We start from the raw sequence: 25839 nt of genomic DNA, 5'->3' as shown, positions 1-25839 counted from the left end.
GGTCACAAAATGTGTTATATTTGACACTAAAAAAGCATTTTTTTAAGATACAAAGGGCCATAACTACGTTATTAACAGATGGCGTACAATGCACTTTGGCGTGCATCATCCTCTTATCCATATATATACTCATACCAAGTCCGCCAAAGCATTTCAAGATATGGCTCCAGACACAAAAAAGCCGGATGGACGGACAGACGGAAAGACGGAAGGACGAGCGGAAGGATGGACATTGCTAAAACAATATCCCTCCGCCGTTTTAGAGGATAATAAGCAAATCCTGTTTCAGGGCAAGGCCAATTTTAACCCATGGGGCATGTTTTGAAAAGATTGGGCTGAGAACCACATACATTGTTAGAGCAAAATACCAAATCTCTGAGTTTTGCAGTTTGGAAGGAGGTATTTTAAAGGGTTTTTTTCAACATAAATATCACTGAAAAAATGTACCCCATGGTTGAGGTCAGTTGTGACCCCAGGGTCAGGTGCATGGTTTTAAAAACTTGGTAGGGGACCACCATTTGATGTTACATGCCAAAAAACAAACCTTATGTGCAATACTGTTCTGGAGAAGATTTATGTTTATGTTTTTATGTTATACACATTAAACGGATACATGTTCACCTGTGGGTGGGGTCATTTTTTACTGCTGTTGCATGATTTGAAGAAACTAGTTAGAGGATCACCATTTGATGTTACATGACAAATACCAAACCCCTGGGCATTGCAATTTCAGAGAAGAGCATTGAAGCTAGCAAAGTAAAATATGGACAGAAGATGGATAGAACACGAGATGTGTTTGTCAGAAACACAATGCCCCCTACTGCGCCACATTGAAATAAAATTTCTATTTATCATTTGGCAGGTAAAGAAATCATCTCCCTTTAAAGGTTAGTACTTCCCTTGAATGTTGTCCGATCCAACCGGGTGGGGGGGGGGGGAATAGGGGGGGGTGGGGGGTGGGGAGGGTCTCACAGTCAATTATGACCATGTCAAACATCACTGACAACCAAGGCATAAAAGAGATCATAGCCAGAGTTGATCATGGACAGAAGTCCACAGGTATGTAATGACCATCAAAGAATTTATAATTATATCATTTAAAAAAAAACTTTGTCAAATCAATCATTTAGTTGTCAAATCAATCATTTAGGTTATAAATAATCAAAATAATAAATCTGTACAGTAACTGTGAAAAGAACTTCAATTCTTGGTAAGGAAATATGTAATATGAGATTTATAATTATATAAATTACTTCCCTTGAAAATAATTGTCTGTAACAAATGTCTTTTTTTAGTAGCAAATAATTAAAAGCCACTACCGTGACTGTAGATTCACCACTCACAATGTGCAGCTCCATGATATACACATGCATGCCAAATATATAAAGTGGCTATGTTCAATATTGAATAATTTTCTCCCTTTTTAAAGCTTATTACTTCCCTTAAATCTGTATTTTTTACCGTAAAAAAGGATGACCTTGACCATGACCTTTTACCACAATGTGTTTGTCAGAAACACAATGCCGCCTACTGCGCCGCTTTGATTTATTTAACAAAAATATATACGTGGGCAGGTCAGATAACTATGTCCATTTAAAGCTTATTACTTCCCTTGACTTTGTTTTTTCGACCCTAGACCTTAAAGGATGATGTTCACCTTGAAATTTTACCACTCAAAATGTGCAGCTCCACGAGATACACATGCATGTCAAATATCAAGATGCTATCTTCAATATTTAAAAAAGTTATGGCCAATGTTAAAGTTTTTTTTCGGACGGACGGACAGACTGGCATACTGACTGACGGACAGTTCAACTGCTATATGCCACCCTACCGGGAGCATAAAAACATCACGTAACATGGACTTCCATCACACCCTTGCATACCTTAAATTGGATTTCTGAAAGACGAAGAATGCAGCAACTATTTGATCCCCCTCATTAGACATTTCCCCTTTAATAAAATCACCATAAAATTAATATATTTTTTTACATGTAAATGTTTTTTCTGGAGGAAATTTTTGTATTTAAAACATTTTTTACATAATTTCAAAATAAATGTCAAGAATTACAAATTTATTTTTAAAGATTCACCAAGAATTAGCATGCAAATAATGCGTTCTGAAAAAACTGGGCTTAATTCATGTGCGTAAAGTGTCTTCCCAGATTAGCCTGTGCAGTCCGCATAGGCTAATCAGGGACAACACTTTCCGCTTTAATGGTATTTTTAGTTTCAAGGAAGTTCCTCCTTACCGAAAATCAAGTTTAGGCGGAAAGTGTTGTCCCTGATTAGCCTATGCGGACTGCACAGGCTAATCTGGGACGACACTTTACGCACATGCAATATGACCAGCTTTCACAGAACAAGACACATATCATTCTCATATTATGCAATTCAAACCACATTAATTTTTATATAAGTGTTTAAAGTCAATTGCTATGGCAATAAAATGTCCGAGCATCTACATACGCAGTTTCTTGACGGAGAATGAAGCCAGTCTGTTAAACACTTCAAACAGGTCCGGAAGGTAGGGTCCAACCAGGGTTGGTATCGATGGCAACAGAATGGTCACTATGGTAACGCCCGTCATTAGGACAGGAATGCTTGTCTCTGCCTGCGAATATTTCGTGTAAGTGAAAATGTATATATGTGAATTAAAAAGGAGTGCATTTCTTTTACATTATTATCAATTTTAATTCACAATTGATGAAAGAAAATAATTAAGAAAATTTAAAACTTCCAATTTTGTTATCAAAAGCTTTTTGTTTTCAGCCTTTTTCCTATTTCTGCACCAAATTGGATGAGTACACATCAATAAATACATATCCCATAGTAAGATAGGCTTCTGTACAGTAACATTAACAAACTGTTCGAGTAAGAGAAGTAGAGAAAACTTAGCAGCATCGTTAATTTAGCTTAGGTAAAACCTTAGCTTGTAACATATGATTGGGTTGAGTGAGTAGGCCCTATATTGTATTGTAATGGGCAAATGACAACATGCCTTTAATAAAAGACAAGCTGATGTAATCTAGATTCATTACTCCTATGTTGCATGCAAGTCACACCACCTGACCTTGAGGCACTTGAGGATGACCTTGAGTACCGACTGAGACACAATCTTGTGGAGCCAGAGTGGCTCCCTGCAGACAACAAACAGCAGCAGCTGCAGCGCGGGCAGCTGGTGATCGCTGGACTTGATACCATCATGGAGCTTCTCCAGTAAGTGCTGGGCAACAAAATAGACTGGTGTGCATTGAGGAACAAAATAGACTGTTATACACTTATTGTTGGGAAAACAAAATAGGCTGGTGTACAGAAAGTGCTGGGCAACAAAAAAGACTGGTGTACATTGAGAAACAAAATAGACTGGTTTACAGTTAGTGTTGGGGAAACAAAATTGACTGGTATACAGTAAGTGCTGGGAAACAGAATAGATTGGTGTACATAGAGGAACAAAATAGACTGGTGTACAGTAAGTGTTGGGGGAAACAAAACAGACTGGTGTACAGTAAGTGATGGTGAAACAAAATAGACTGGTATACAGTCAGAGCTGAGGAACAAAAGAAATTGATATACAGTAACAGCTGGGGAATCAAATAGACTGGTATACAGTAAGTGCTGGGAAACAAAAAAGACTGGTGTACAGTAAGTGCTGGGGAACAAAATAGACTGGTTAACAGACAGAGCTGAGGAACAAAATAGACTGGTGTACAGTAAGAGCTGAAGAACAAAATAGACTTGTGAACAGTAAGGGCTGAGGAACAAAATAGACAGGTGTAAAGCGAGAAAAAGGGAACAAGGGACAAAATTGTCACAAAACCAGGTTTTCATTGTGAAAAAAAAATCTGATAAAGGGAGAAAACTCAAACTGAACTTTTGAAATGACCAAAAAAAATTAACCCCCTTTGTAAGTTTTTTTTTTTTTTTAAATCTATTTTTAGTCGTGGCGACCTTGACATTGGAGATATTGACGTGATTCTTTCGTGGGACACACCGTCCCATGATGGTGAACAAATGTGCCAAATGATTTTAAAATCTCACAATGAATGACATAGTTATGGCCAGGACAAGCTCATTTATAGCCATTTTTGACCTTTGAACTCAAAGTGTGACCTTGACCTTGGAGATATCGACGTAATTATTTCGCGCGACACACCGTCCAATGATGGTGAACAAATGTGCCAAATGATTTTAAAATCTGACGATGAACGACATAGTTATGGCTCGGACAAGCTCATTTATGGCCATTTTTGACCTTTGAACTCAAAGTGTGACCTTGACCTTGGAGATATCGACGTAATTATTTCGCGCGACACACCGTCCAATGATGGTGAACAAATGTGCCAAATGATTTTAAAATCTGACAATGAACGACATAGTTATGGCCCGGACAAGCTTATTCCGCCAGCCCGCCAGCCCGCCAGCCAGCCCGCCCGCATTCGCCAATCTAATAACCAGTTTTTTCCTTCGGAAAACCTGGTTAAAAATCCTACTTTGAAAGGACCATGGGGAGGCAATCTCACATAATGCAGTCAAAGGCAAGGAAAGACTGTGAACCCCAAATCAGCCAGTAGAAATAAACTAAAATGGAAAATTCCAGATGAAACAAGCATCATAAGCCTGATGTTCTGATGATATTTATAATAAAGTTTGGTGAATATAATGATGAAAACAGTTGGAACTAAAAATCAGAAGCCAAAGCAGTCTATAGACAGTCAGACAGCACACCTTTTTATCGAGGCCTTCCATGACCTTGACATTTTAGCCAAGTTTCAAGAAAACCCTTCAAAGGCTTTGTATGTTTAAGCCGCGCTCTGTAAAAAGTGGGTTTAATGCATGTGCGTAAAGTGTCATCCCAGGCTAATGAGGGACGAAACTTTCCACTTTTAAGATATTTTTCGTTTCAAGAAAGTCTCTTCATAGAAAAAATAAATTTAAGCGTAAAGTGTCATCCCTGATTAGCCTGCTTGGACTGCACAGGCTAATCGGGGATGACACTTTACGCACATGCATTAAACCCCCTTTTCACAGAGAACTGCCCATATGTACTGTTGTATGGTGAATGTGACCTTGACCTTGAGCTGGCATGACTGACTCATGCTCACATAGTCTTAATGGCCTAAACTTTGAAGCCAAGTTTCATGAACATCCTTCAATGGTTTTAGGAAATATGGATGGTACAGTTCAAACCTTTAACCATGAGAACCAAGGTTCATGTAAAGCCTGAATAGCTGACTCATGCCTTCTGCACAATGTCTTACTGCCCTTAAAATTTGAAGTGATGCAAGTTTCATGAAAATCTGTCAAAGGGTTTACAGGATATAAAGCGGACATACAAGTTTTACCAACAGACTGATGGACAGAGTGACTGACGCACTGAGAGATGGTAGAAAGGAATTCCCATCATATTAGTGGGAGAGGATTAATAAGCTCTTGTATGTGAGTTATGACTTGTAAAGAATCTGTGACTATTGCAACTTAGCATTTTGCCTTTCCAAAATAACAATGCAACATGTAAACGATTTGTAAATTACTTTTGAGGTGATATTGCAAACAGTCTCTATATATAGCTGGTCACCATGGAAATTACTTGTAAAAAAGATGTCGATCTAAAAGCATATTTATAAGCATCTCACCTTATCATGAGGGTCAGCGACCTTACAGAGGATGTCAACCACACTTTGAGACTGGGTCAGGAAGTAGTAGTCCACTAAGCTATGCACTAGCCATGACTCCTTGGCTGCAATGAGAACCTCATAGTAAACTTCATGAAATAATAAAATGGTCAAGTCAAAATGACGCAATCTGAGGCCTTCAACACAGTAACCAGAGCCTGAAATAAATTAAGGTGTATACAAGTGTGTGACACACTTAAAGCCTGGTGTTCCTGTGCAACTTGGTATAACTGTGCCACTTACTTCAAGCTAAGTTTTCCTGTGCAATAGTGTTACTCACTGGAGGCTAGGTCGCATAATTTTTCCTCTATTTTAAGATGGTATTGTAAAATGACACCATTCCCAATGAGGCCATTTTTCCCATTTTCAAAATAACAAATTCCTAATTTACAAAAAAATCCTAATTCGCAGAAAAAATTGATGACGAGTTGCATACGCACATGTTAATCCCTTTTGTCAAAACATCGCAGTCTACACAATAGGTCAGTATACCTGCTAAGCGTGTTTTCACAACAACCACCACTTAATCCAGTTGTGTCTGGATTTATGGTAGGTGTTCCAGTATAACTGTGTTACTAACTTTATGGTATGTGTTCCAGTATAACTGTGTTACTTTATGGTAGGTGTTCCAGTATAACTGTGTTACTAACTTTATGGTAGGTGTCCCAGTATAACTGTGTTACTCACTTCATGGTAGGGGTTCCAGTATAACTGTGTTACTTTATGGTAGGTGTCCTGGTATGGTAGGTGTCCCTGTATAACTGTGTTACTAACTTTATGGTAGGTGTTCCAGTATAACTGTGTTACTTCGGTATAACTGTGTTACTAACTTTATGGTAGGTGTGCCGGTATAACTGTGTTACTCACTAAGGTAGGTGTTCCAGTATAACTGTGTTACTAACTTTATGATAGGTGTTCCAGTATAACTGTGTTACTAACTTTATGTTGGTGTTCCAGTATAACTGTATGTGTTACTAACTTAATGGTAGGTGTTCTAGTATAACTGTGTTACTCACTAAGGTAGGTGTTCTAGTATAACTGTGTTACTAACTTTATGGTTGGTGTTCCAGTATAACTGTGTTACTTGCTTATAGGTAGGTGTTTCAGCATAACTGTGTTACTAACTTTATGGTAGGGGTTCTAGTATAACTGTGTTACTAACTTTATGGTAGGTGTTCCAGTATAACTGTGTTACTAACTTTAAGGTAGGTGTTCTAGTATAACTGTGTTACTTTATAGTAGGTGTTCTAGTATAACTGTGTTACTAAATTTATGGTAGGTGTTCTAGTATAACTGTGTTACTTAATGGTAGGTGTTCTAGTATAACTGTGTTACTTAATGGTAGGTGTACTAGTATAACTGTGTTACTAACTTTATGGTAGGTGTCCCAGTATAACTGTGTTACTCACTTCATGGTAGGGGTTCCAGTATAACTGTGTTACTTTATGGTAGGTGTCCTGGTATGGTAGGTGTCCCTGTATAACTGTGTTACTAACTTTATGGTAGGTGTTCCAGTATAACTGTGTTACTTCGGTATAACTGTGTTACTAACTTTATGGTAGGTGTGCCGGTATAACTGTGTTACTCACTAAGGTAGGTGTTTCAGTATAACTGTGTTACTCACTTTATGGTAGGTGTTCCAGTATAACTGTGTTACTAACTTTATGTTGGTGTTCCAGTATAACTGTACGTGTTACTAACTTAATGGTAGGTGTTCTAGTATAACTGTGTTACTCACTAAGGTAGGTGTTCTAGTATAACTGTGTTACTAACTTTATGGTTGGTGTTCCAGTATAACTGTGTTACTTGCTTATAGGTAGGTGTTCCAGCATAACTGTGTTACTAACTTTATGGTAGGGGTTCTAGTATAACTGTGTTACTAACTTTATGGTAGGTGTTCCAGTATAACTGTGTTACTAACTTTAAGGTAGGTGTTCTAGTATAACTGTGTTACTTTATGGTAGGTGTTCTAGTATAACTGTGTTACTAAATTTATGGTAGGTGTTCTAGTATAACTGTGTTACTTAATGGAAGGTGTTCTAGTATAACTGTGTTACTTAATGGTAGGTGTTCTAGTATAACTGTGTTACTAACTTTATGGTAGGTGTCCCAGTATAACTGTGTTACTAACTTTATGGTAGGTGTTCTAGTATAACTGTGTTACTCACTAAGGTAGGTGTTCTAGTATAACTGTGTTACTAACTTTATGGTAGGTGTTCCAGTATAACTGTGTTACTTGCTTATATGTAGGTTTCCCAGTATAACTGTGTTACTAACTTTATGGTAGTTGTTCTAATATAACTGTGTTACTAACTTTATGGTAGGTGTTCTAGTATAACTGTGTTACTAACTTTATGGTATGTGTTCCAGTATAACTGTGTTACTCAAGTTATGGCAGGTGTTCTAGTATAACTGTGTTACTAACTTTATGGTAGGTGTTCCAGTATAACTGTGTTACTAACTTTATGGTAGGTGTTCTAGTATAACTGTGTTACTAACTTTATGGTAGGTGTCCCAGTATAACTGTGTTACTTGCTTATAGGTAGGAGTTTTAACTTCATGTATCAATATGTTACTCACTTGATGCCAGGTGTTCCTGTATTAGTGTGGTGATCCCCTCTGTGACCTGTGTCTCCTCTGATTCCAGCAGAGTGAACAGCTCCTTCACATCAATCTGCTTGCCTTCAAGCATGCTGGCAGCCATCAGGCTACAGGACTAGTCTCTAAAATAACAATAGCCCACACAGTATTGACAACAACTTATTGTTATAATCTATTTTATACAAGTCGTGTTACCTTCTTGAGTTTTATTTAAGTTCTTATTATGGATATTGTTTTTTTTAATTTAAGAATCCTATCACTGTATCATTTAAGCATAAAACTAAAGCCCCAAGACAAAACTTCTACTCTGAATATTTCTGGGCATCAAGTCTCATCTACAAAGTTGCACTAACAGCATCCACTGACACTCAATATCTGTTGAATATCCCATTCATTGATTTCCCTTTCTCCTAATATTGTTTACAACTCTAGAATTATATACATATATACAAATTTGAGTTTTTTTTTGTGTTTTTTCACAATTTTGAGAATGCTGACGGAGCTATTTAGATTAGGAAAAATTGTGTTGTTTTGACTTGAACTGGGAAATTTAGTGGGGTTTTTTGCTCACAACAAATACTTTAAAATACAAGTATTTGTAACCTTACATTTGCTAAGGATTTTACTTGAAGAGCTTGATAGATTAACTGATTGTTTCAATCATTAATTTTTTGTTTATCTTTTTGGGGAAACATTCAATCAGGAATTATTAACAGTCATTTGGGGAAAATATATACTTGTTGAGATTGGGAATGGGGCCTAATATCTGCCCCACATTTGAGAAATAACACAGTATTCAGGGACGTTCCTGAGACTATTTCAGCTATAAGCACGATCGAGAAGCGAAGCTGCGAGCAGTGGGTAGGTGCGGGAGGGGGTCTTCCCCTCCTGATGGGGGTGTTTGGGTGGTCTTCCCCAATTAAAGTTTGAAAAATTCAAAATGCAGATGGTGCGTTTTGGTGTTATCTTTCAGCCATGTTTTGGCAATTTTATTCATCAATTTCTTGCTTGAAAAAGACCGATGAAACAAAATATTTCATTAAACATTGTCAACAGCAAATATCATCTAATGAACATGTTTCGCTGACGCTATCTCTAAAAACATGTGGATAAAACGGAGCGTTCGCCGACACTTTGAACATTTGCGCCATGTAAACATAATCTGGTACCCGTGTCTAAATATTGGTTCCCAAAAAAAATGAAGGGTTACAGCAGTCGTAAAACGAGTAAAGTGTACACGGTGGTTACTACCTCTCATCAGTGCAAAAAGACTTTACTTTGTATGTTTGGAGTTAAGTCTGTGTTGTTTTTTGTACCCCTGTTATTTTCTAAAAGTGGACGTCTTGGTTGCTTGTTTACATAATTATACCCCTAACCCCCCTTAGCCCTCTTTTTTTATTGATTTTTTTCAAATTTTAAGAGTTTTTATTTTTAAAGTTTTAAACTGAATTTTACGCACGGGCGTACTGCCGCATGTGTAGGAACGCCCCTGGTATTCTATATCAAGATATTGCCAGTTTAGTTACATTTTCATAAAAATTATACAATCAATAATATATGTGTCACAGACACTGATTCTCCTACAATACCAGCGCCGTAGCCACGCTGAGGCACACCGAGGCAGATGCCTCGGCTAAAATTTGCAGAGCAATGTTCAGATTACAAGGAAAAAAGGAAAATTTATATCAAAGAATAAAATCGATATAAGAAATTGAGGCAATTTAATGAATTTAAGGCACTATGATATTTACAAACAAATATTATCATTGAGTACAATTGGTTCATGTTGAGGCAGATAATTATTTCATTTTAATAACTTCAATTGATACCAAATGGCTCAGCAAAATGATTAGGAAAATCCGTATATTAAACAAAGCGTCGCACTGTACACTTCGATGTTACAATCATCGGGACATCGGAACGTACCGAGCGAGAATCGGGTGTTTTACGACCAGGTCTGGGACTATTTTGGACCTAGACACACTTCGGGTGGTTGGCGTTTTCGCCTTTATTAGAATTCTCCTCTTTATGGCCAGCGTCAAGTTTAATCCGGGACCGTTTCAGGTGGTAAGAATCTTTGTTTACATTAGAATTTTCAAATTATGATATCTCACGTATCAAACTTTTTTGATATAAAGAAGTTCAAGTATTTTCTTTTTAATAGTCAATGAAGTTGATGAAAGAACGTTGATAACTGTCAACTGACAGAAAATGATGACGCAGTGCTAAAACAAAATGTTACACAAGAAAATTGAAAAAATGGCCAAAAACCGATTTAAGTTAAATATTTGTACTCCTCATGATAAACAATATGCCCCTGTGACGCAATCGGTACGGCGTCAGACTCTGGATCCATTGCTCACTATTATATTGTCACTGCGTTGTTTCGAATCCAAGTAGGTCCGTGTTTAAGTAAATTCCATCAATGATCCTTTTTATATGTGTTTATGATTGAAAACGCTTTTGATTTAATGCATTTAAATATTTCTTTTAAGAGCCATATTGTGCTTTCAAGCTCTAAATGGAAAAACGAATCGTCCACAAATTTTTTCACAGTGAACTTGTCTGAACTACAAGAGCAAGTTTGCGGAAGCTGATTTGATGTTAACTTAAGAAATAATTTTTTTTTATTGGTTCTTGTACATGTTAGCGGAGTTTTAGCGCGTTGCGAAGGCTTAAAACGTGGACACGTTCTACTATGAAAGAGGAACGGCTTAATGGCATCGCTTTAATGTTTGTGCATAAACACATTCCAGTTGATCAAAAACAAATTCTTCAAATTTGGGATTCGACTGGAGACAGGAGAGTTGAATTAGCGTTCAATAAGATTGATATTTAAAAGTTGAAGAATAATAAAACATGTTCATGAAACATTATTCGCCAGATAAATCTGTTTCTTCATATTATAAGGTAGATCTATTTTTTATTTTAGTATTTCAATAATAAATATGTAAAGCACATTATATTATCCATATACATACTATGGCTTGTATGAGAGTGCTGCGTCTCAATTTTTTCTTTTTTCTATCTGACTTCAAATGAAGTATAACTATTTTTCTATAGTTAAGTTTGTTACATCATTGTCACTTCAAACACGGTTTATGGTACCAAAATATAAAATTGACAATGAACGTGTAGCAGATTTTTGTGTGAACTTTATTGATACCAAACGGTAATATGTAGCGTCCACGCTTCCGATAATTAATGTATAAAATGTAGTGTTTTTTTAATGGCCTTTAGAACGCACCAGAGACTTTCTAGGTAAAAAAAATTCCAGGGGGGGGGCATGCCCCCGTACCCCCCTATAAGGACCTAAGATACTGCCTCGGCTTAAATTTGGGTCTGGCTACGGCACTGAACACATGTTTGGACACTAAACACTATTATGACTATATCTTCTACTTTGGATAAACAGAAAAAGGCCATAATTTAGCAAAAACTAATCTTAGTCCAAATTCATTATTCTACACATGAAGGTTAGTCAGTCTGCTTTAGCTAAATAAAGATGTATAAAATTGAGGACTGGAAAAGATTCCTACAATGTAAATGTTGAACAGATAAACTCAGCCCACTTCATAAACCAATTTTACTATTTACAGATCAGTGTTGTTGCTTTTTCTTCCATACTGCTGTATTAACTCGTATTTATGTAGCCTGTGTCTCTGTAAAATTATGTAGATCTAATTCAAGCATGTATTCTGTGTACACAACATCATGAACATGACACTTTATTTGATAGGTGTAGCATGTAACCTATTTCGAGAGCTTCAATCATGTAAGACAAAAGAAGAACATTCGAAAGAATAACAGCAAAAGAGGATCGATACGAAAATGTTATCTAGTCAAAAATACATATCCAGAACAAAACAAAAACGAATGACAATTACTTTCTTACTACTTCACAGTTATTCTTCCTTTTGCTATTTGACATCAATGCCTACACCGCACTTTGATTATTTACTGTAAAGTAACCCAAATCACACTTCCGGTATAGTTTGCAGGGATTCGCGGGTAACGTTTGGTCAACGAAATTCTACCTTAAATTATTATTTGTTTCATCATCGGCAGCATTTCAAAAGTGAGACGTAAGAAGATTTGTAGTTCTTTGTTCTTGCAGGAATGGACTCCGACAATGACGATCTTGATGATGACATCGAAAGATTGAAAATAATTTTACAAGATGGAGAATCGGACGAAGGGGAGGCAAGCGATGGCGAACTCCGAAATCTAGAGGATGAAGGTTTTTCATGTTCTTCATAAACGCCTCGATGGCATGAAACATTTTTATGAATGTTTTATAAAACAATTCCTCGTCTTCAAAAGCCTTTTCGAATTATCAAATGTGTAAACATTTTTTTTCAGATTTCATCTTTTCGTATTATCAAATGTGTTAACATTTTTTTCAGATTTCATCATATGTTTTAACTTTAAAGGGAAGTAATAACCTCAAAATACTTGTCGCTTCAAATCAATTGTGAAGTTTTACTCTGACAGCTAGTTCTTTTTTAATGCTCTGCATGTTTGTTTTTTTACTAAGAAAGTGACCCTGATATTCGGCGTCTTCCCCTACCAGGCTTCCTGAAAAGGCCGGACCGCCGGTCTTGTCCGCCAAAATTCTTTATGGTCCGGCGAAGTTTCTAATATCGCCGGTCCTTGTGACAGGCCAAAGAAATTATTACTATATACCGAAAAGTCTGATACTTGCCTAAAGAACGAAAACACCCCATTAGAATCACTCTTTTCGTGAATGTCGAGCCTTTTTGTCATTAAGAACACAAACGCGTCACTCGTTCTTAAGAGTGCTCTCCCTTTGTTGTTTTTTTCAAAAGCGTCAATTTCATTTCTTCGACATATTACTGTGTCATATCAAAACAATCAATATGAAGCGAAACTGTAAACTTTTAAACAGGATTATGGAAACATCACAGTTAGCTTCGGAACCAAGAATGCACACGAGCAGAAACTTGTTTCAATCTGCAAGTTAAACGGGATTATTTTCAATCGTACAGTTTCCCCTGAAAGTCTTCGAAAATTAAGCATTTTGATGTAAGGCCTTCTTGTCCCCAGACTTTTTCAACCCTCAATATTGCGAATTAATCTTATAAAATAGCCTATTACATGCATCCGAGCCCTACACAAATATATATTTTCCTTTGAGTCTGGCTACAATTTAAAGCTGTTTTCCATCATACACTGTAATCACTAAAACACGCAAGTGTTTTGTTTTACTTTATCAAGTGTAATTTATACACAAGCCAGGGTTTTTTTTTACTAAGAAAGTGACGCCGATATTCGGCGTCTTCCCCTACCAGAATTTTTCCCCTCAAAATACAATTTCCCCACCAAAAATATCATTTTTCACCAAATTATAATATTTTCTTTCAAAGAAATGTTTATTTTTCCTTTGAGCATTCGACAATTATCCAATTTGCACCATGTACAACGATCTCGCTCTCTCTCTCCAGACGAACACAAAAAATCTGGGAATCCTAGTTATTCTAATATTCTGTTGTGCTTCCATAAAGAGTTTTCGCCTTATGTTCTTGTCCGAATGTTTTCGAATATTCCATTCAATCGCAAAGCACATAAACTTTAAGTATCCATTAGTTTCACTGATATTCATGTTTGATACTGCTAATAATTATCAAGCTTGATATATGGGTATGACATTATGAAGTGCGAAAATACACACAATATTTTATTTTTAGTCTAGATATTATCTACCTCGACTGCATCACTTTATAATAGCACTTCTGATAGGGCTGTGTTGACAATAATATTGTCTCACGAAAGGTTTCCTTCATTACACATATTGCATCCCTCAATCTTTGAGTACTAAGTGAATTTTTTTGCCCAAAATTACAGCCTCTTAAAAGCTGTTTCCCAATTGCAAAAAGTAAAAAAGACTGTTTCCCAATTGCAAAAATTAACATTTTGCCCAAAAATCTGACCGAAATTTCTTGGAAAATATGCTAAGCTTTACCAATAAACTCAATAATTGGTTTATTTAGTTAATTATACATCAATTTGATGCCCTAGCACTTTCTAATATAATTTTTAGAAAGCATTTAAACATGTCCTTATTAACAATTGGTATACTGTTATTAAAAATCATTTTAATAATGTTTAATTTTTACTAATAAGTAATTTCATTGTCTATCACTTATTTTTTCCCAATCAAAATAGCACAGGCTGTAAAATATAAAGTGAAAAAAAAAACTGCTACTTCCAAGCCCCGAATAAACACTTAAGAATTTATATTTTTCCAAAATTTACATACCTGCATAGGTTCCTTCATTTTAATAATTTTCCTTGAAAACTTTATGGATAAGACTTCCTTTTCATTTATTAGACAAAAATACATAGTTAAGATATGTGGATAAATATTATTTGCTTTTCAGAATCCTATGCAGATGTTGATCATTCTCGACCGACCACCAGCAGTGATGTTACTGCATCATCATTTGTAAGTGAAAATTCTTGTTCCAGCCATTGAAGTTAAATCACCAAAACATCAAAACCTTTAATGAAGGTTCTTTTCTGATGATAAAGGAAGACAATATAGATCTAAGCACTCAAGAAAATATTCATTGTCTCTCTTTCAAGTCATTTTGTTAGACTGGAACAAGTGTTCTTGATGTATCAGAATTATTTCCCACCCATGATTCTTAAACCCCTACCAGGTTCACCAAAAGGTCCTTAATTTGATGCAAGTCTTCAATTGCCATGCATGTTGAAACAAGACAAAACCCTCCATGAATGAACACCAATGAATAAAACTGTGGTTATAGCCTTGTAACTGTAACATCATGTTTCTCTTTTTAGCCCACCACGTCGATGGGTACCGAAGGGGATGAGTCAATACTGCGATTTGATCCGAGCACAATCTCTCCAGAAACATGTCTGGAAATGAATCAAACCTACCAGGAGTTCCTTCTGAATACGCTACGGCAGATTGAGATTGCCCTGTCGGAAAACAGAGCTAAACAGGTACCTTGGAGAACTACTTATGCTTCGTTGGTGAAAACTTGTAAAAATAGGTAACCACTTTGTGATCGTGTGGAGTTTTGTTGTTGACACATAACATTCACATGGTGTACGCACACATAAACACACACAACACATGTGGTTTTGAAATTTGAATTATTTGTAGATTTGGAGTTTTGTGTGCAAGAAGTCATTCAAAGCCTTGTTAAGAGACATTAAGTTTTAATTCCATCTCTGTGGGTGTGTGTCGGCATGCTTTCATTAACGTTGGATATGTGTGAATTTTTTTAATTAGTTAGATTTTAGCTTTAAAGGGGCTGTCAACCAAATAAATTTTCACGTTGTGAAATCGAAAGTACATCGCGAAAATAGGTGACATGACAATATTCACACTATAAATAATGCAAGTAGATTGATCATGTTATACATAAAACATATACAATTCACAACGCATGTGCAATTTACATTCCTGGGTTTACCACGTGAAAATGATGATCAATCTACTTTCGCTATAGTTAAGTGGTAGTTACCTGGCAGATATACTCAGTAAAATTTATTACAGAATATACTGAAAATATGAAAACTTAACAACTTTTTTCAAGTAATGTAATATACCAGTCGTGATATTTTTATCATTATAAACTAATAATTGTAAAATATTCGGTATTTTAGAATTTTCTTTTTTCGTAAATCTGGTTGACAGGCCCTTTTATGACCTTAGCAGTTAGCACACATTCTAGTATGTTAAAAATAAGTACATTTTACACTATGTCTTGTTTTACTTTCATGAGCAAATTATTGGATAGGTTCACAAGCTAGCATTAAGACTTTCACAAAAGTAAGACAAATATCTTCCCGATTTTATAAATTTGCGTTGTTTTACAGAAAGCCTTAAATAATGAGTTGGAAAACAAGGGCAAATCAATGGACAAATGCATCATGCCTAAGGCCAAAAGGATAGTGTTTTATAAGCCATATTTCAAGGACAGCGAAGGTCATGTAAGTACAGAGTCTTTTCCACTTATAATGGTGTAATCTTTGGTTTCAATGATGGAAAACTCAATAAATATGGGCCCTGCTTTGTGAAAAGAGAGTTTAATGCATGTGTTTAAAGTGTCATCCCAGATAAGCCTGTGCAGTCAGCATAGGCTTATCTGCGTCAACACTTTCCGCCTTAACTGGATATTTTATAAGAAGAGGCTTTCTGCAAACAAAGAATACCATTAAAGGGGCCTTTTCACAGATTTTGGCATTTTTTTAACTTATTCATTTAATGCTTTCTATTGATAAATGTAAACATTGGATCGTAAAAGCTCCAGTAAAAAATCAAGAAAAAAAATAAAAAAAGGAAAAGAACATTGCCCGGAGCAGGTTTCGAACCAGTGACCCCTGGAGTCCTGCCAGAGTCCTGAGGTAAAAACGCTTTAGCCTACTGAGCTATTCCGCCGAGTACACAGTCGTGACGTATTTTATACCTTATATAAGCAATCTTCGTAGTTTCACAAAATTTAACAACAAAAACAGAACTCTCCAAATTATTCAATCGTTTCGCGTTGCAACGCTTTATAATTTTTAGGTTTTAAAATCGTCAAAAGATGCATATAATGGCTATATTAGAGCATGGTTAATGTTCAGTATTACTGTTTCCTCACAAATATCATAACTAAAACGAAAACTTACGAATCTGAAACAACTTTTTTCAATTTTGTCAATTTACCAAAGCGTAAAAAGATCCCTTTAAAGGGGAAAGTGTCGCCCTCATCAGGGGCTAATCTGGACAACACTTTATGTACATGCTTGAAACCCACTTATCACAGTGCGTGGCTCATATATATCACTTCAATATATAGCTCTGAACTTCTCCTGTTGATTGGTATAAAACAAGCAATGCTTTGTAGGAAACCTGACCACAAAAATTATTATATTTTATTTGTGAAACGGTATTCTCTCTTCTCATAAATTTGCAAGATCTTGCAATATTCTGAAAAAGAAATACTAAATTCCTTACTTTTGTTTTGGATAACGTTCGCAGCCAGTTTTAAACTCGTTACTGTTATCAGATAATGCAGACAACATTGTTATTGTACATATGGATAATTATAAGTTCACACGTGAATACAACTTAAACATTCATCCGGTTGGCTTAACAGTTAATGCAGCAAGTGGGTGTGATATGCCTCAGCAAATAAACGCATGTTTAAAATCCATGTAAGAAGTATCGGGTTATAAGAAGCTTAGGGGTTATTAAAAGATTATAATTAACTTGTGCATGCTCAGTTTTTTTTTCAGTTTCAAAAATACATTTTTATTGTTATACATATTTTTCTAGTGAGTTATTAGGCATGGAAATAATACAGCCAGTTTCAAATTTTGTTTAAGCCCTTGTAGAGGCATGTTCAGTATTTTCCATAATTGAGCAATACTTTTTATGCCCCCGGATCAAAAGATCTGGGGTATGTTATTTTTGGCCTGTCTGTCTGTCATTGTGTATGTCTCAAAACTTTAACCTTGCGATAACTTTTGCAATATTGAAGATAGCAACTTGATATTTAGCATGCATGTGTATCTCATCGAGCTGCACATTTTGAGTGGTGAAAGGTCAAGGTCATCCTTCAAGGTCAAAGGTCTAAAAAAACAAATCCAAGGGAAGTAATAAGCTTTAAAAGGGAGATAATTTCTTAACCTGCCAAATGATATGTTGAAATTGTATTTCAAAGCGGCGCAATCTGGGGCATTGTGTTTCTGACAAACACATCTCTTGTTTTAAATGCTCATATGCATGTTTCAGATTCCCCCGCCGAATGAGGATGTTATCACTAAACAAAAAATGAATGAATCCAAACAATATGTGAGACCAAAAACGGGTTGTAAGTATTGAACATTCAGTGTTTTATTCACCATTTTTGGAATGGGGCCTGGTCCCTTTGAATTTGGAAAATTCCCTTTTGTTGCTATTTTGCTAAAAAATGCTTCAAATTGAGAATAGAAGTATTTTCAGTATTATTTATACTAAGGTTGATTTTATATGGCTTGATGGAAGATGTTGAAATATTAAACAAATATTTATAAAATTGGAAAACTTCAATTGGGAATTTTAATGTCCCATAGGGGAAAAATATATACTTTTTTCATCGGGAAAGGGGTCGAATACTGGACCTGATTTTTCACTGGGAAAAATCCCTGCCATTTCATGCTATTTGTGTTTAAAATGTAATTCCAAATATTCCCATTCATAGTGAAAGATCTAAGATATGAAAAAGAACATGGTGCTGGTCAAAGGGACAGGGTGGAAAGTGGGACCATTCTAGGGATATTATGTAATCATGTAGTAAATCTAAGATATTTCTTAGTCAAGTACTTAACTTAATGGTAAGAGATCATAATATGTTAATTTGCCGATTACAAACTGCCCATAATAGATTGATTTATTTTGTACAAAGTAACTGCCAAAATAGATTTATTTTTACATTTTTTCACATTTGTTGTGTTGACCCATCTCATAGGGCCAGAGGGTGGAGAACAAATGAAACATCACAAAATAACACGTTTGGACTTGTGTTGCTGACATTTATTTTACAAGTTTTAGCAATTTTATGCTTGTTTCTTATACATATTTTCTGATGTTTGAAAGAAAACTTGTTCACTGATTTTTTTAGAGATTGGTGAACAAATTCAAATTTGTTAAGCTTATCAGGTTGAAGAATGGCCGATGTGTTTCAGGGACGAGACATCAGCGACAGATGCTGTTGAAGGCTGTCCAGAGTGACGGGTATCAACAACTTCTAAGACCTGTTCTCAACAAGTAGGCTACAGTTATTTATATCTTGCTGTTCATGAATAAGTAATTTGTGCAAGTGAAAAAAAAAATTGAAGGAACTCAAAACACAGTACATATGGTTATTGAAGTCTTCTTGTCTTTGTAAATTGATTGATAAACATATATTACGAATTGAATAAAGTCCTTGAATCAGGTAAAAAAATAAAAATATTTTTAACCCTCTCCCCCATAAGAAGCAAAGTGAAGATGGCTTTTGCAACCAGCATAAAACCAGAACAGCCTGCAAATAACCCGCAGTCTGTTTAGGTTTTATGCTGTTTGCTGCTCATCAGTAACTAAGGGTTGGAAATGAAGCTTTTAAAACTTAAATTAAGTGAGAAAGGTATTTAATTTAATGTAAATTTCTCTGGGACTACAAATGTGTCAAAATACATATCTAAGTGGTAAATCGTTAAAGCCTTCTTCAATCCCTCATAGACTAGACCATTTATTATCATGCTCACATCTAAAACTTAATATAAAATGTATGTGCAAGTTAGTGCTTTTGTAAAATGTTTTGAAATATAAAACTGTACAGTCCAATCTTACTTAGGTTGCCATACACAGGTAAAATGTTGCTTACAGACTGAAATATACTGGTAATTGCCAGTAATAGCTTGGTGTCCTTTAAACTCAGGTGTGATATGGAATGATTTTGTTTAGGGGAAATCTGGACCCATGTTAAGTGGACAGGGGCCATCAGGGCCTTCTTGTGATTTGGTGACTGTGCATACATTGTATGCATGTATGTGCCATTAATAAACAATGCCGCCCCTGCCTAAACCATTTCTTTAGCCCAATACGCCTATGTACGGCAAAATACTGCTCATTTAAGCTATTTTATGGGGTTTTATGAAGAAATAGTTGTAGCCAAGTATAAATGTCTTAAGTCAAATTTTCCATTTGTAGACTTTGGCTAATTTGGTGAATGACAGAGTAAGCACTGGACCTGTATACAACTATACATCAACCCATTCGTAGACTTAATAATAAATAATTCAAAAATCAAGAAAAATAAAAAAGTGTTTAAATATATTTAAGCTACCACTGGTGATTATATCAACTAGACAATGTTTTTCATAAAGCATGATATAGATAAAGGTGGTTTCATGCCAAAATTGTCTCAAAAGTAAAACAATAATTTAATACTCCAATTTAAAGAATATTCTAAGAATTTTTTTGGGTGAATATTGGTTCTAGTCTATCGTTTCAAGTCTCATATACTGTATCTGCAGACTAAACCTGGAGATTGAGAGAGCCAATGAGTGTTCTACAGAGCAGGAGATAGCTGAGAGCCAGGCAAATGTGGAACGTCTCTCCAACGAAATAGAGCAAATAAAGTAGGCCTTACTCATGTATTCATGCTATCAGGGCATGTTTTCCTTAGAGGTACAGAATACTTGATTCATCTTGAATCAGAAATTATGAAGTTTTTTAATTATAAAAACAACTTAAGTTTGGGATTTTTATGCCCCAGAAGGAGGGCATATAGTGATCGGACAGTCTGTCTGATTTTCCGTCACACATTGCATTTAGGTTTCGCATTTAGGTTTCGAAAAATGCTCATTTTTAACCAGGTTTTCCAAAGGAAAAAACTGGTTATTAAATTGGCGAATGCGGGCGGGCTGGCTGGCTGGCTGGCTGGCGGGCTGGCTGGCTGGCTGGCTGGCGGAACAAGCTTGTCCGGGCCATAACTATGTCGTTCATTGTCAGATTTTAAAATCATTTGGCACATTTGTTCACCATCATTGGACGGTGTGTCGCGCGAAATAATTATGTCGATATCTCCAAGGTCAAGGTCACACTTTGAGTTCAAAGGTCAAAAATGGCCACAAATGAGCTTGTCCTGGCCATAACTATGTCATTCATTGTGAGATTTTAAAATCATTTGGCACATTTGTTCACCATCATGGGACGGTGTGTCGCACGAAAGAATCACGTCAATATCTCCAATGTCAAGGTCGCCACGACTAAAAATAGATTTTTTTTAAAAACAAACTTACAAAGGGGGTTAATTTTCAGATTTTTTTTTCACAATGAAAACCTGGTTTTGTGACAATTTTGTCCCTTGTTTCTATTTCGCTTCAGATAGCAACTTGATGTTTGGCATGCATGTGTATCTAATGGAGCTGCACATTTTGAGTGATGAAAGGTCAAGGTCATCCTTCAAGGTCAAATATATGGCTTCAACGCGGCGCAGAAGGGGGCATTGTGTTTCTGACAAACACATCTCTTGCTTGTATTTGTTTTAAAAAATCTAGTTGCCATTATTACTCAAATCATTTGGCATCAACTCTATCTCCAGTTTCTAAAAATCAAGCCCTGTATACAGTAGTACTAAGATTGAATGCAGATTGAATCTGATAACAACAGTTTATAGTTGTGAGATTTAAGATGTTTACATAATGGATTTATCATTATTATTCACCGCCTTGAGGGATATAAAGTCGGCCTGTCAGTCGGTCTGTCCGTCTGTCAAATACTGTTTTGGGCTATATCTCAGAAACTATATAAGACATCAAAATGAAACTTCATAGGTGTATAGATATCTGTTAGGAGAAGTGCCATGCACATGAACAATAACCCTACACTTTCATCAATAAGAGTTATTGCCCTTTGTTGTTGTTTTGTATGATGAATTTTCAGGGCTATATTTCAGATACCATGCAAGGTTTCAAAATAAAACTTCATGGGTGTATTACTATTATAGAGGAGAAGTGCCATGTATAAGAACCATAAACCCTCATTTTCCTTAATAAGAGTTATTAAAGTTATTGTCCTTTGTTGTTTTTGTATGATGGAACTTTTCAGGGCTATATTTCAGATATGACACAACATTTTAACATGAAACTTCATTGGTTTGTAGAATCAGAGAATTGCAATTCATAAAAAACAATTCCACTTCACGTAATTATCACGTATTTATTACTACCATACACTTAATGATTATGCTGTATATCAAGGAAATTGCACAGATCCATTAACAAAGTTTATTTGGCAGGTGATATCAATTCAATCAATTTGCTTGTTTAGTAAAAAATGTTTTGGCTGAATTTATTAACTTTTCATTCTATTCTGCAATGACTTTTCAGAAAAATGCCTGTAGATGAGCTTCTGCAAAAGATAGACTACAGCAAGATTGATTACTTGAAGATATCTGTCAATACGGTACAACACATTTCTTGTTATCATTGCAATAGTTTTCCATGCAACATTCCCAATGTAAACAATTCAGAATTTCCAAAGTTCACAATAAAAAATTTGGATGATCAATTCGATGGTTACCATATCCATATCAAAGCAGCAAACAAAATTCTCTGTCTCATGTCTTTTTTCACTTACAGCGATTTTTTTCCTTCTTTGTTAAGAACCGGAAAACGGCACTTTCCCAATCTGGGAAAAATTACAAATTTCCCAAATAAAGGTTAATTCTTTTTTTTATGAACTTTAATTAATTTTCTTGTGCAGCTCTATGGCTAGAACCTTAGTAAATATGATATTAAGGGGGCCGTCCAACAGATTTTGGCATGTATTGAAGCATGTCATTATATCATAAATTTAAACATTTGACCTAAAAATCTCCAGTAAAAAAACAAGAATACAATTTAAAAAAAGGAACAAAAAGTAACCCTCAACAGGACTCGAACCACGGATTCCTGGTGTCCTGGTTTAAAAAGTCTTCCGACTAGACCACTTGACCATCCATGCTCATGCTTAGAGCGGATGTATTTTTTTACATATCAAAGCAATCCTCGTCAAAAGATGTATATAATGGATATTTAAGAGCATGGTAAATGGTCAGTATTACTATTTCCTCAAAAAAATCATAACAAAAACGAATATTTGTGAATCTGAAACAACTTTTTATAATTTTGTCAATTTACCAAAACGTTGGATGACCCCTTTAACAACTTGACATCTGATCAGTAATTCTCAATTTAACGGTATTTGTTAGCAAAATTTCAAATACACTAATTTCCCAATTTGACGATTTCACTACACGATTTTTCCCAATTTCAAGGTTTTCATGACTTGATTTGTCCCAATTTTGAGATTTTCACGACTCAATTTTTCCACAAAGGACTGGTATGGGTACTTTTCCAAATAAGACAAAAAAATATCACTGACGATGACCCCAGTTTCCCATATTTCACATGGGGACAATTTCACATATGAACACAGTTTCCCATATTTTATGTTGACCCCAGTTTCTCATATTTCATATATGACCCCAATTTCCAATATTTCCTGTATGTCCACAGTTTCTCACATTTCACATATGTCCCCAGTTTCTTATTGTTCACATGTGACCCCCAGTTTCCCATATTTCACATATAACCCCAGTTTCCCATATTTCACATATAACCCCAGTTTCCCATATTTTACACATGAATAGTTTCCAAAGTTTGACCCCCTGGAATGCCAGTACATGTGGATGAACGCGCTGCAGCCGGGCATCAACAAGACCCGCTGGACAGAGACAGAAGAGACGAGACTGGTGGAGCTGGTGGAGCAACACGGCATGAGGAACTGGAGACTGATAGCTGACCAGCTGGGGGTATGCACAGATCTAGAGTTGTATCCACATAGATCTAGAGTTTTATTTGTGTAGATCTAGAGTTGTATTCCAGGGGTTCCGCTGTCGATCGCCATTGGCGCCAAATGGCGCTAAATTTTTAAATGTGGCTCCAATTTTTTTAAAGTGGCAATTTTCAAAAAATCGGTAAAATCCTATCCGAAAATGTACTGCTAGTCGAAAGCACGCGACCGAGCATTAGCGGCCAGCGTCTGTCAGTTGTAAATATTGATTTACGACGATGTAAGCGACCTACAGTGCAGAGTGCATTAGAAATCACCGAAGCGTGTAAGTGTTACAAACGGTGTTTTTACTGCTATTGTCAAGTTTTATGGGGGTTATTATCGAATTAACGGCTCCTTTATGATATTGAGCAATAAGTTAAGTAACGTGGGGACAAACTGTCACGACGATCAATAATTATAATGATTATTAGGCCCGCTATTTCTTTGTTAAAATCAAAACCATGGGGCTGGCAAAAGCATTTAATTTCTCCACATCAACAAATAAAAACTTGTTTCAACAGGTATTTGTGAGCATTTCTGTTTAATAGATTCATTATTGTAATGTTCTGGGAAGGATATAAATTGATTAAGATAACAACAATTTCTGAATTAAATATAAAACATTCACTCGATGTACTATATTTCGGATATGTTAAATTCGGACATTTAAAGATAGGGACATTTATGTGTTGGTTTGATGTTGGTAGTTTGTAAAAATATGTTTTATGTTATTTCAGGCAACTAGAATGGATGGTGGCATTTATCTGGGCCTTTCTATCAGAAAAAAGGCGTGAACAACAGTCATTTAATTGAACCTGGAAATCATCCACCACAAACAGAAAACTTGTTAACAACAAAAGCTGATGTATATCATGTCCAAATGACCAAATGTAACTGTTAAAAACTTTGAAGTGAGATGCTTTATTTTCTGATTCCCTTTCAAATGATGAACATTGGTGTGATTTTATGTTTAAATAATTTCGAAACATTTATGCAGCATACTGTTTAATACATTGATGTTAACATTATTACATTATTTTGGTTATCTGTGTTGTTTATCAAGTTGAAAAAAATGTTATTTATATACAAATAAAGCTTATTAAGACTTATGAAGGTATGACTTATGAAGGGACTTATTGTTTTTTTATGAAATAACATACTTTTTGAAGTGATAATATAGTCAATGACATTAATGTAGTAAGGTTTCTTAAAATGATTGTTCTTATTAATAAGGTGGAATAACCGACAGTATTCACGCCGCGAAAAAGTGGCGACAACTTTTTTTGGGCCAGTGGAACCCCTGTATTCACATAGATCTAGACTTGTATCCACATAGATCTAGAGTTGTATTTGTGTAGATCTAGAGTTGTATTTGTGTAAATGTAGAGTTGTATTCACATAGATTTAGAGTTGTATTTGTGTATATCTAGAGTTGTATTCACATAGATTTAGAGTTGTATTTGTGTAGATCTAGAGTTGTATTCACATAGATTTAGAGTTGTATTTGTGTAGATCTAGAGTTGTATTCACATAGATTTAGAGTTGTGTTTGTGTATATCTAGAGCTGTATTCACAAAGGTCTGGAGTTGTATTTGTGTAGATCTATAGTTGTATTTATTTTTTATCTAGAGCTTTATTTGTGTTGATCTTGAGTTGTATTCACACAGTACTAGATTTATATACATTTGTGTATATCGAGATTTGTATTTGTGTAGATCTAGAGTTGTATTTGTGTAAATCTAGAGTTGTTTTTGTTTTGATGTAGAACTTTTTTTGTGTAGATCTAGAGGTATATTTGTAAAGATCAAGAGTTGTATTCACAAAGATCTAGAGTTGTATTCTGTAGATCTGGAGTTGCATTTGTGTAGATCTAGAGCTATATTTGTGAAGATCTAGAGTTGTATTCATGTAGATCTAAGTTGTAGTCATTTAAATCTAGAGCTATATTTGTATAGATCTAGCGTGTTATTTGTGTAGATGTAGAGGTATATTCATGTACATTTAGTGCTACATTTGTGGAGATCTAGAGTTGTATTCACCTAGATGTATAGTTGTATTACCATAGATCTAGAGTTGTTTTGTGTAGATATAAAGCTGTATTCGCGTTGATCTAGAGCTATATTTGTGAAGATCTAGAGTTATACTCACAGGACATGCACCTCCTTAAGAGAATAGGAA

The 25839-nt window shown here is 35.5% G+C and overlaps 2 protein-coding genes across 21 annotated transcripts in view; one reads left to right on the top strand and one right to left on the bottom strand.

Annotated features, from left to right (window-relative positions):
- Nucleotides 1-12453, bottom strand: part of LOC127837643 (hamartin-like) — a 318472-nt gene extending 306019 nt beyond the window's left edge. For 14 of the 18 annotated variants that reach the window (XR_008029409.1, XR_008029412.1, XR_008029410.1 and 11 more), the window contains exons 1-5: nt 12164-12251; nt 8256-8398; nt 5637-5740; nt 3074-3226; nt 2470-2614 (exon numbers count right to left, since the gene is read on the bottom strand). Coding sequence is in view for 13 of the 18 variants with exons in the window: in XM_052364881.1 (XP_052220841.1) it covers nt 2470-2614; nt 3074-3226; nt 5637-5740; nt 8256-8379 (526 nt within the window). In the remaining 5 variants the exon portion in view is untranslated. Of the gene's footprint in view, nt 1-2469; nt 2615-3073; nt 3227-5636; nt 5741-8255; nt 8399-10202; nt 10382-11873; nt 12064-12163; nt 12252-12313 lie in introns of those variants that run through there. The other 4 variants (XM_052364886.1, XM_052364882.1, XM_052364884.1 and 1 more) reach the window with 4 other exon arrangements.
- Nucleotides 12220-25839, top strand: part of LOC127837642 (uncharacterized) — a 64853-nt gene continuing 51233 nt past the window's right edge. For 2 of the 3 annotated variants that reach the window (XM_052364880.1, XM_052364877.1), the window contains exons 1-10: nt 12220-12287; nt 12394-12516; nt 14678-14742; nt 15102-15266; nt 16149-16262; nt 18052-18130; nt 18984-19065; nt 20316-20420; nt 22173-22248; nt 23477-23638. In XM_052364880.1, coding sequence (XP_052220840.1) covers nt 12396-12516; nt 14678-14742; nt 15102-15266; nt 16149-16262; nt 18052-18130; nt 18984-19065; nt 20316-20420; nt 22173-22248; nt 23477-23638 — 969 coding nt within the window. In that variant the 5' untranslated portion in view covers nt 12220-12287; nt 12394-12395. Of the gene's footprint in view, nt 12288-12369; nt 12517-14677; nt 14743-15101; nt 15267-16148; nt 16263-18051; nt 18131-18983; nt 19066-20315; nt 20421-22172; nt 22249-23476; nt 23639-25839 lie in introns of those variants that run through there. The other variant, XM_052364879.1, reaches the window with a different exon arrangement.

This window comes from Dreissena polymorpha, chromosome 7 (genome assembly GCF_020536995.1).
Source record: "Dreissena polymorpha isolate Duluth1 chromosome 7, UMN_Dpol_1.0, whole genome shotgun sequence".
Taxonomy (NCBI): domain Eukaryota; kingdom Metazoa; phylum Mollusca; class Bivalvia; order Myida; family Dreissenidae; genus Dreissena; species Dreissena polymorpha.
Note: the sequence above shows the minus strand (reverse complement) of the source record. Positions and strands in the feature narration are given on the sequence as shown.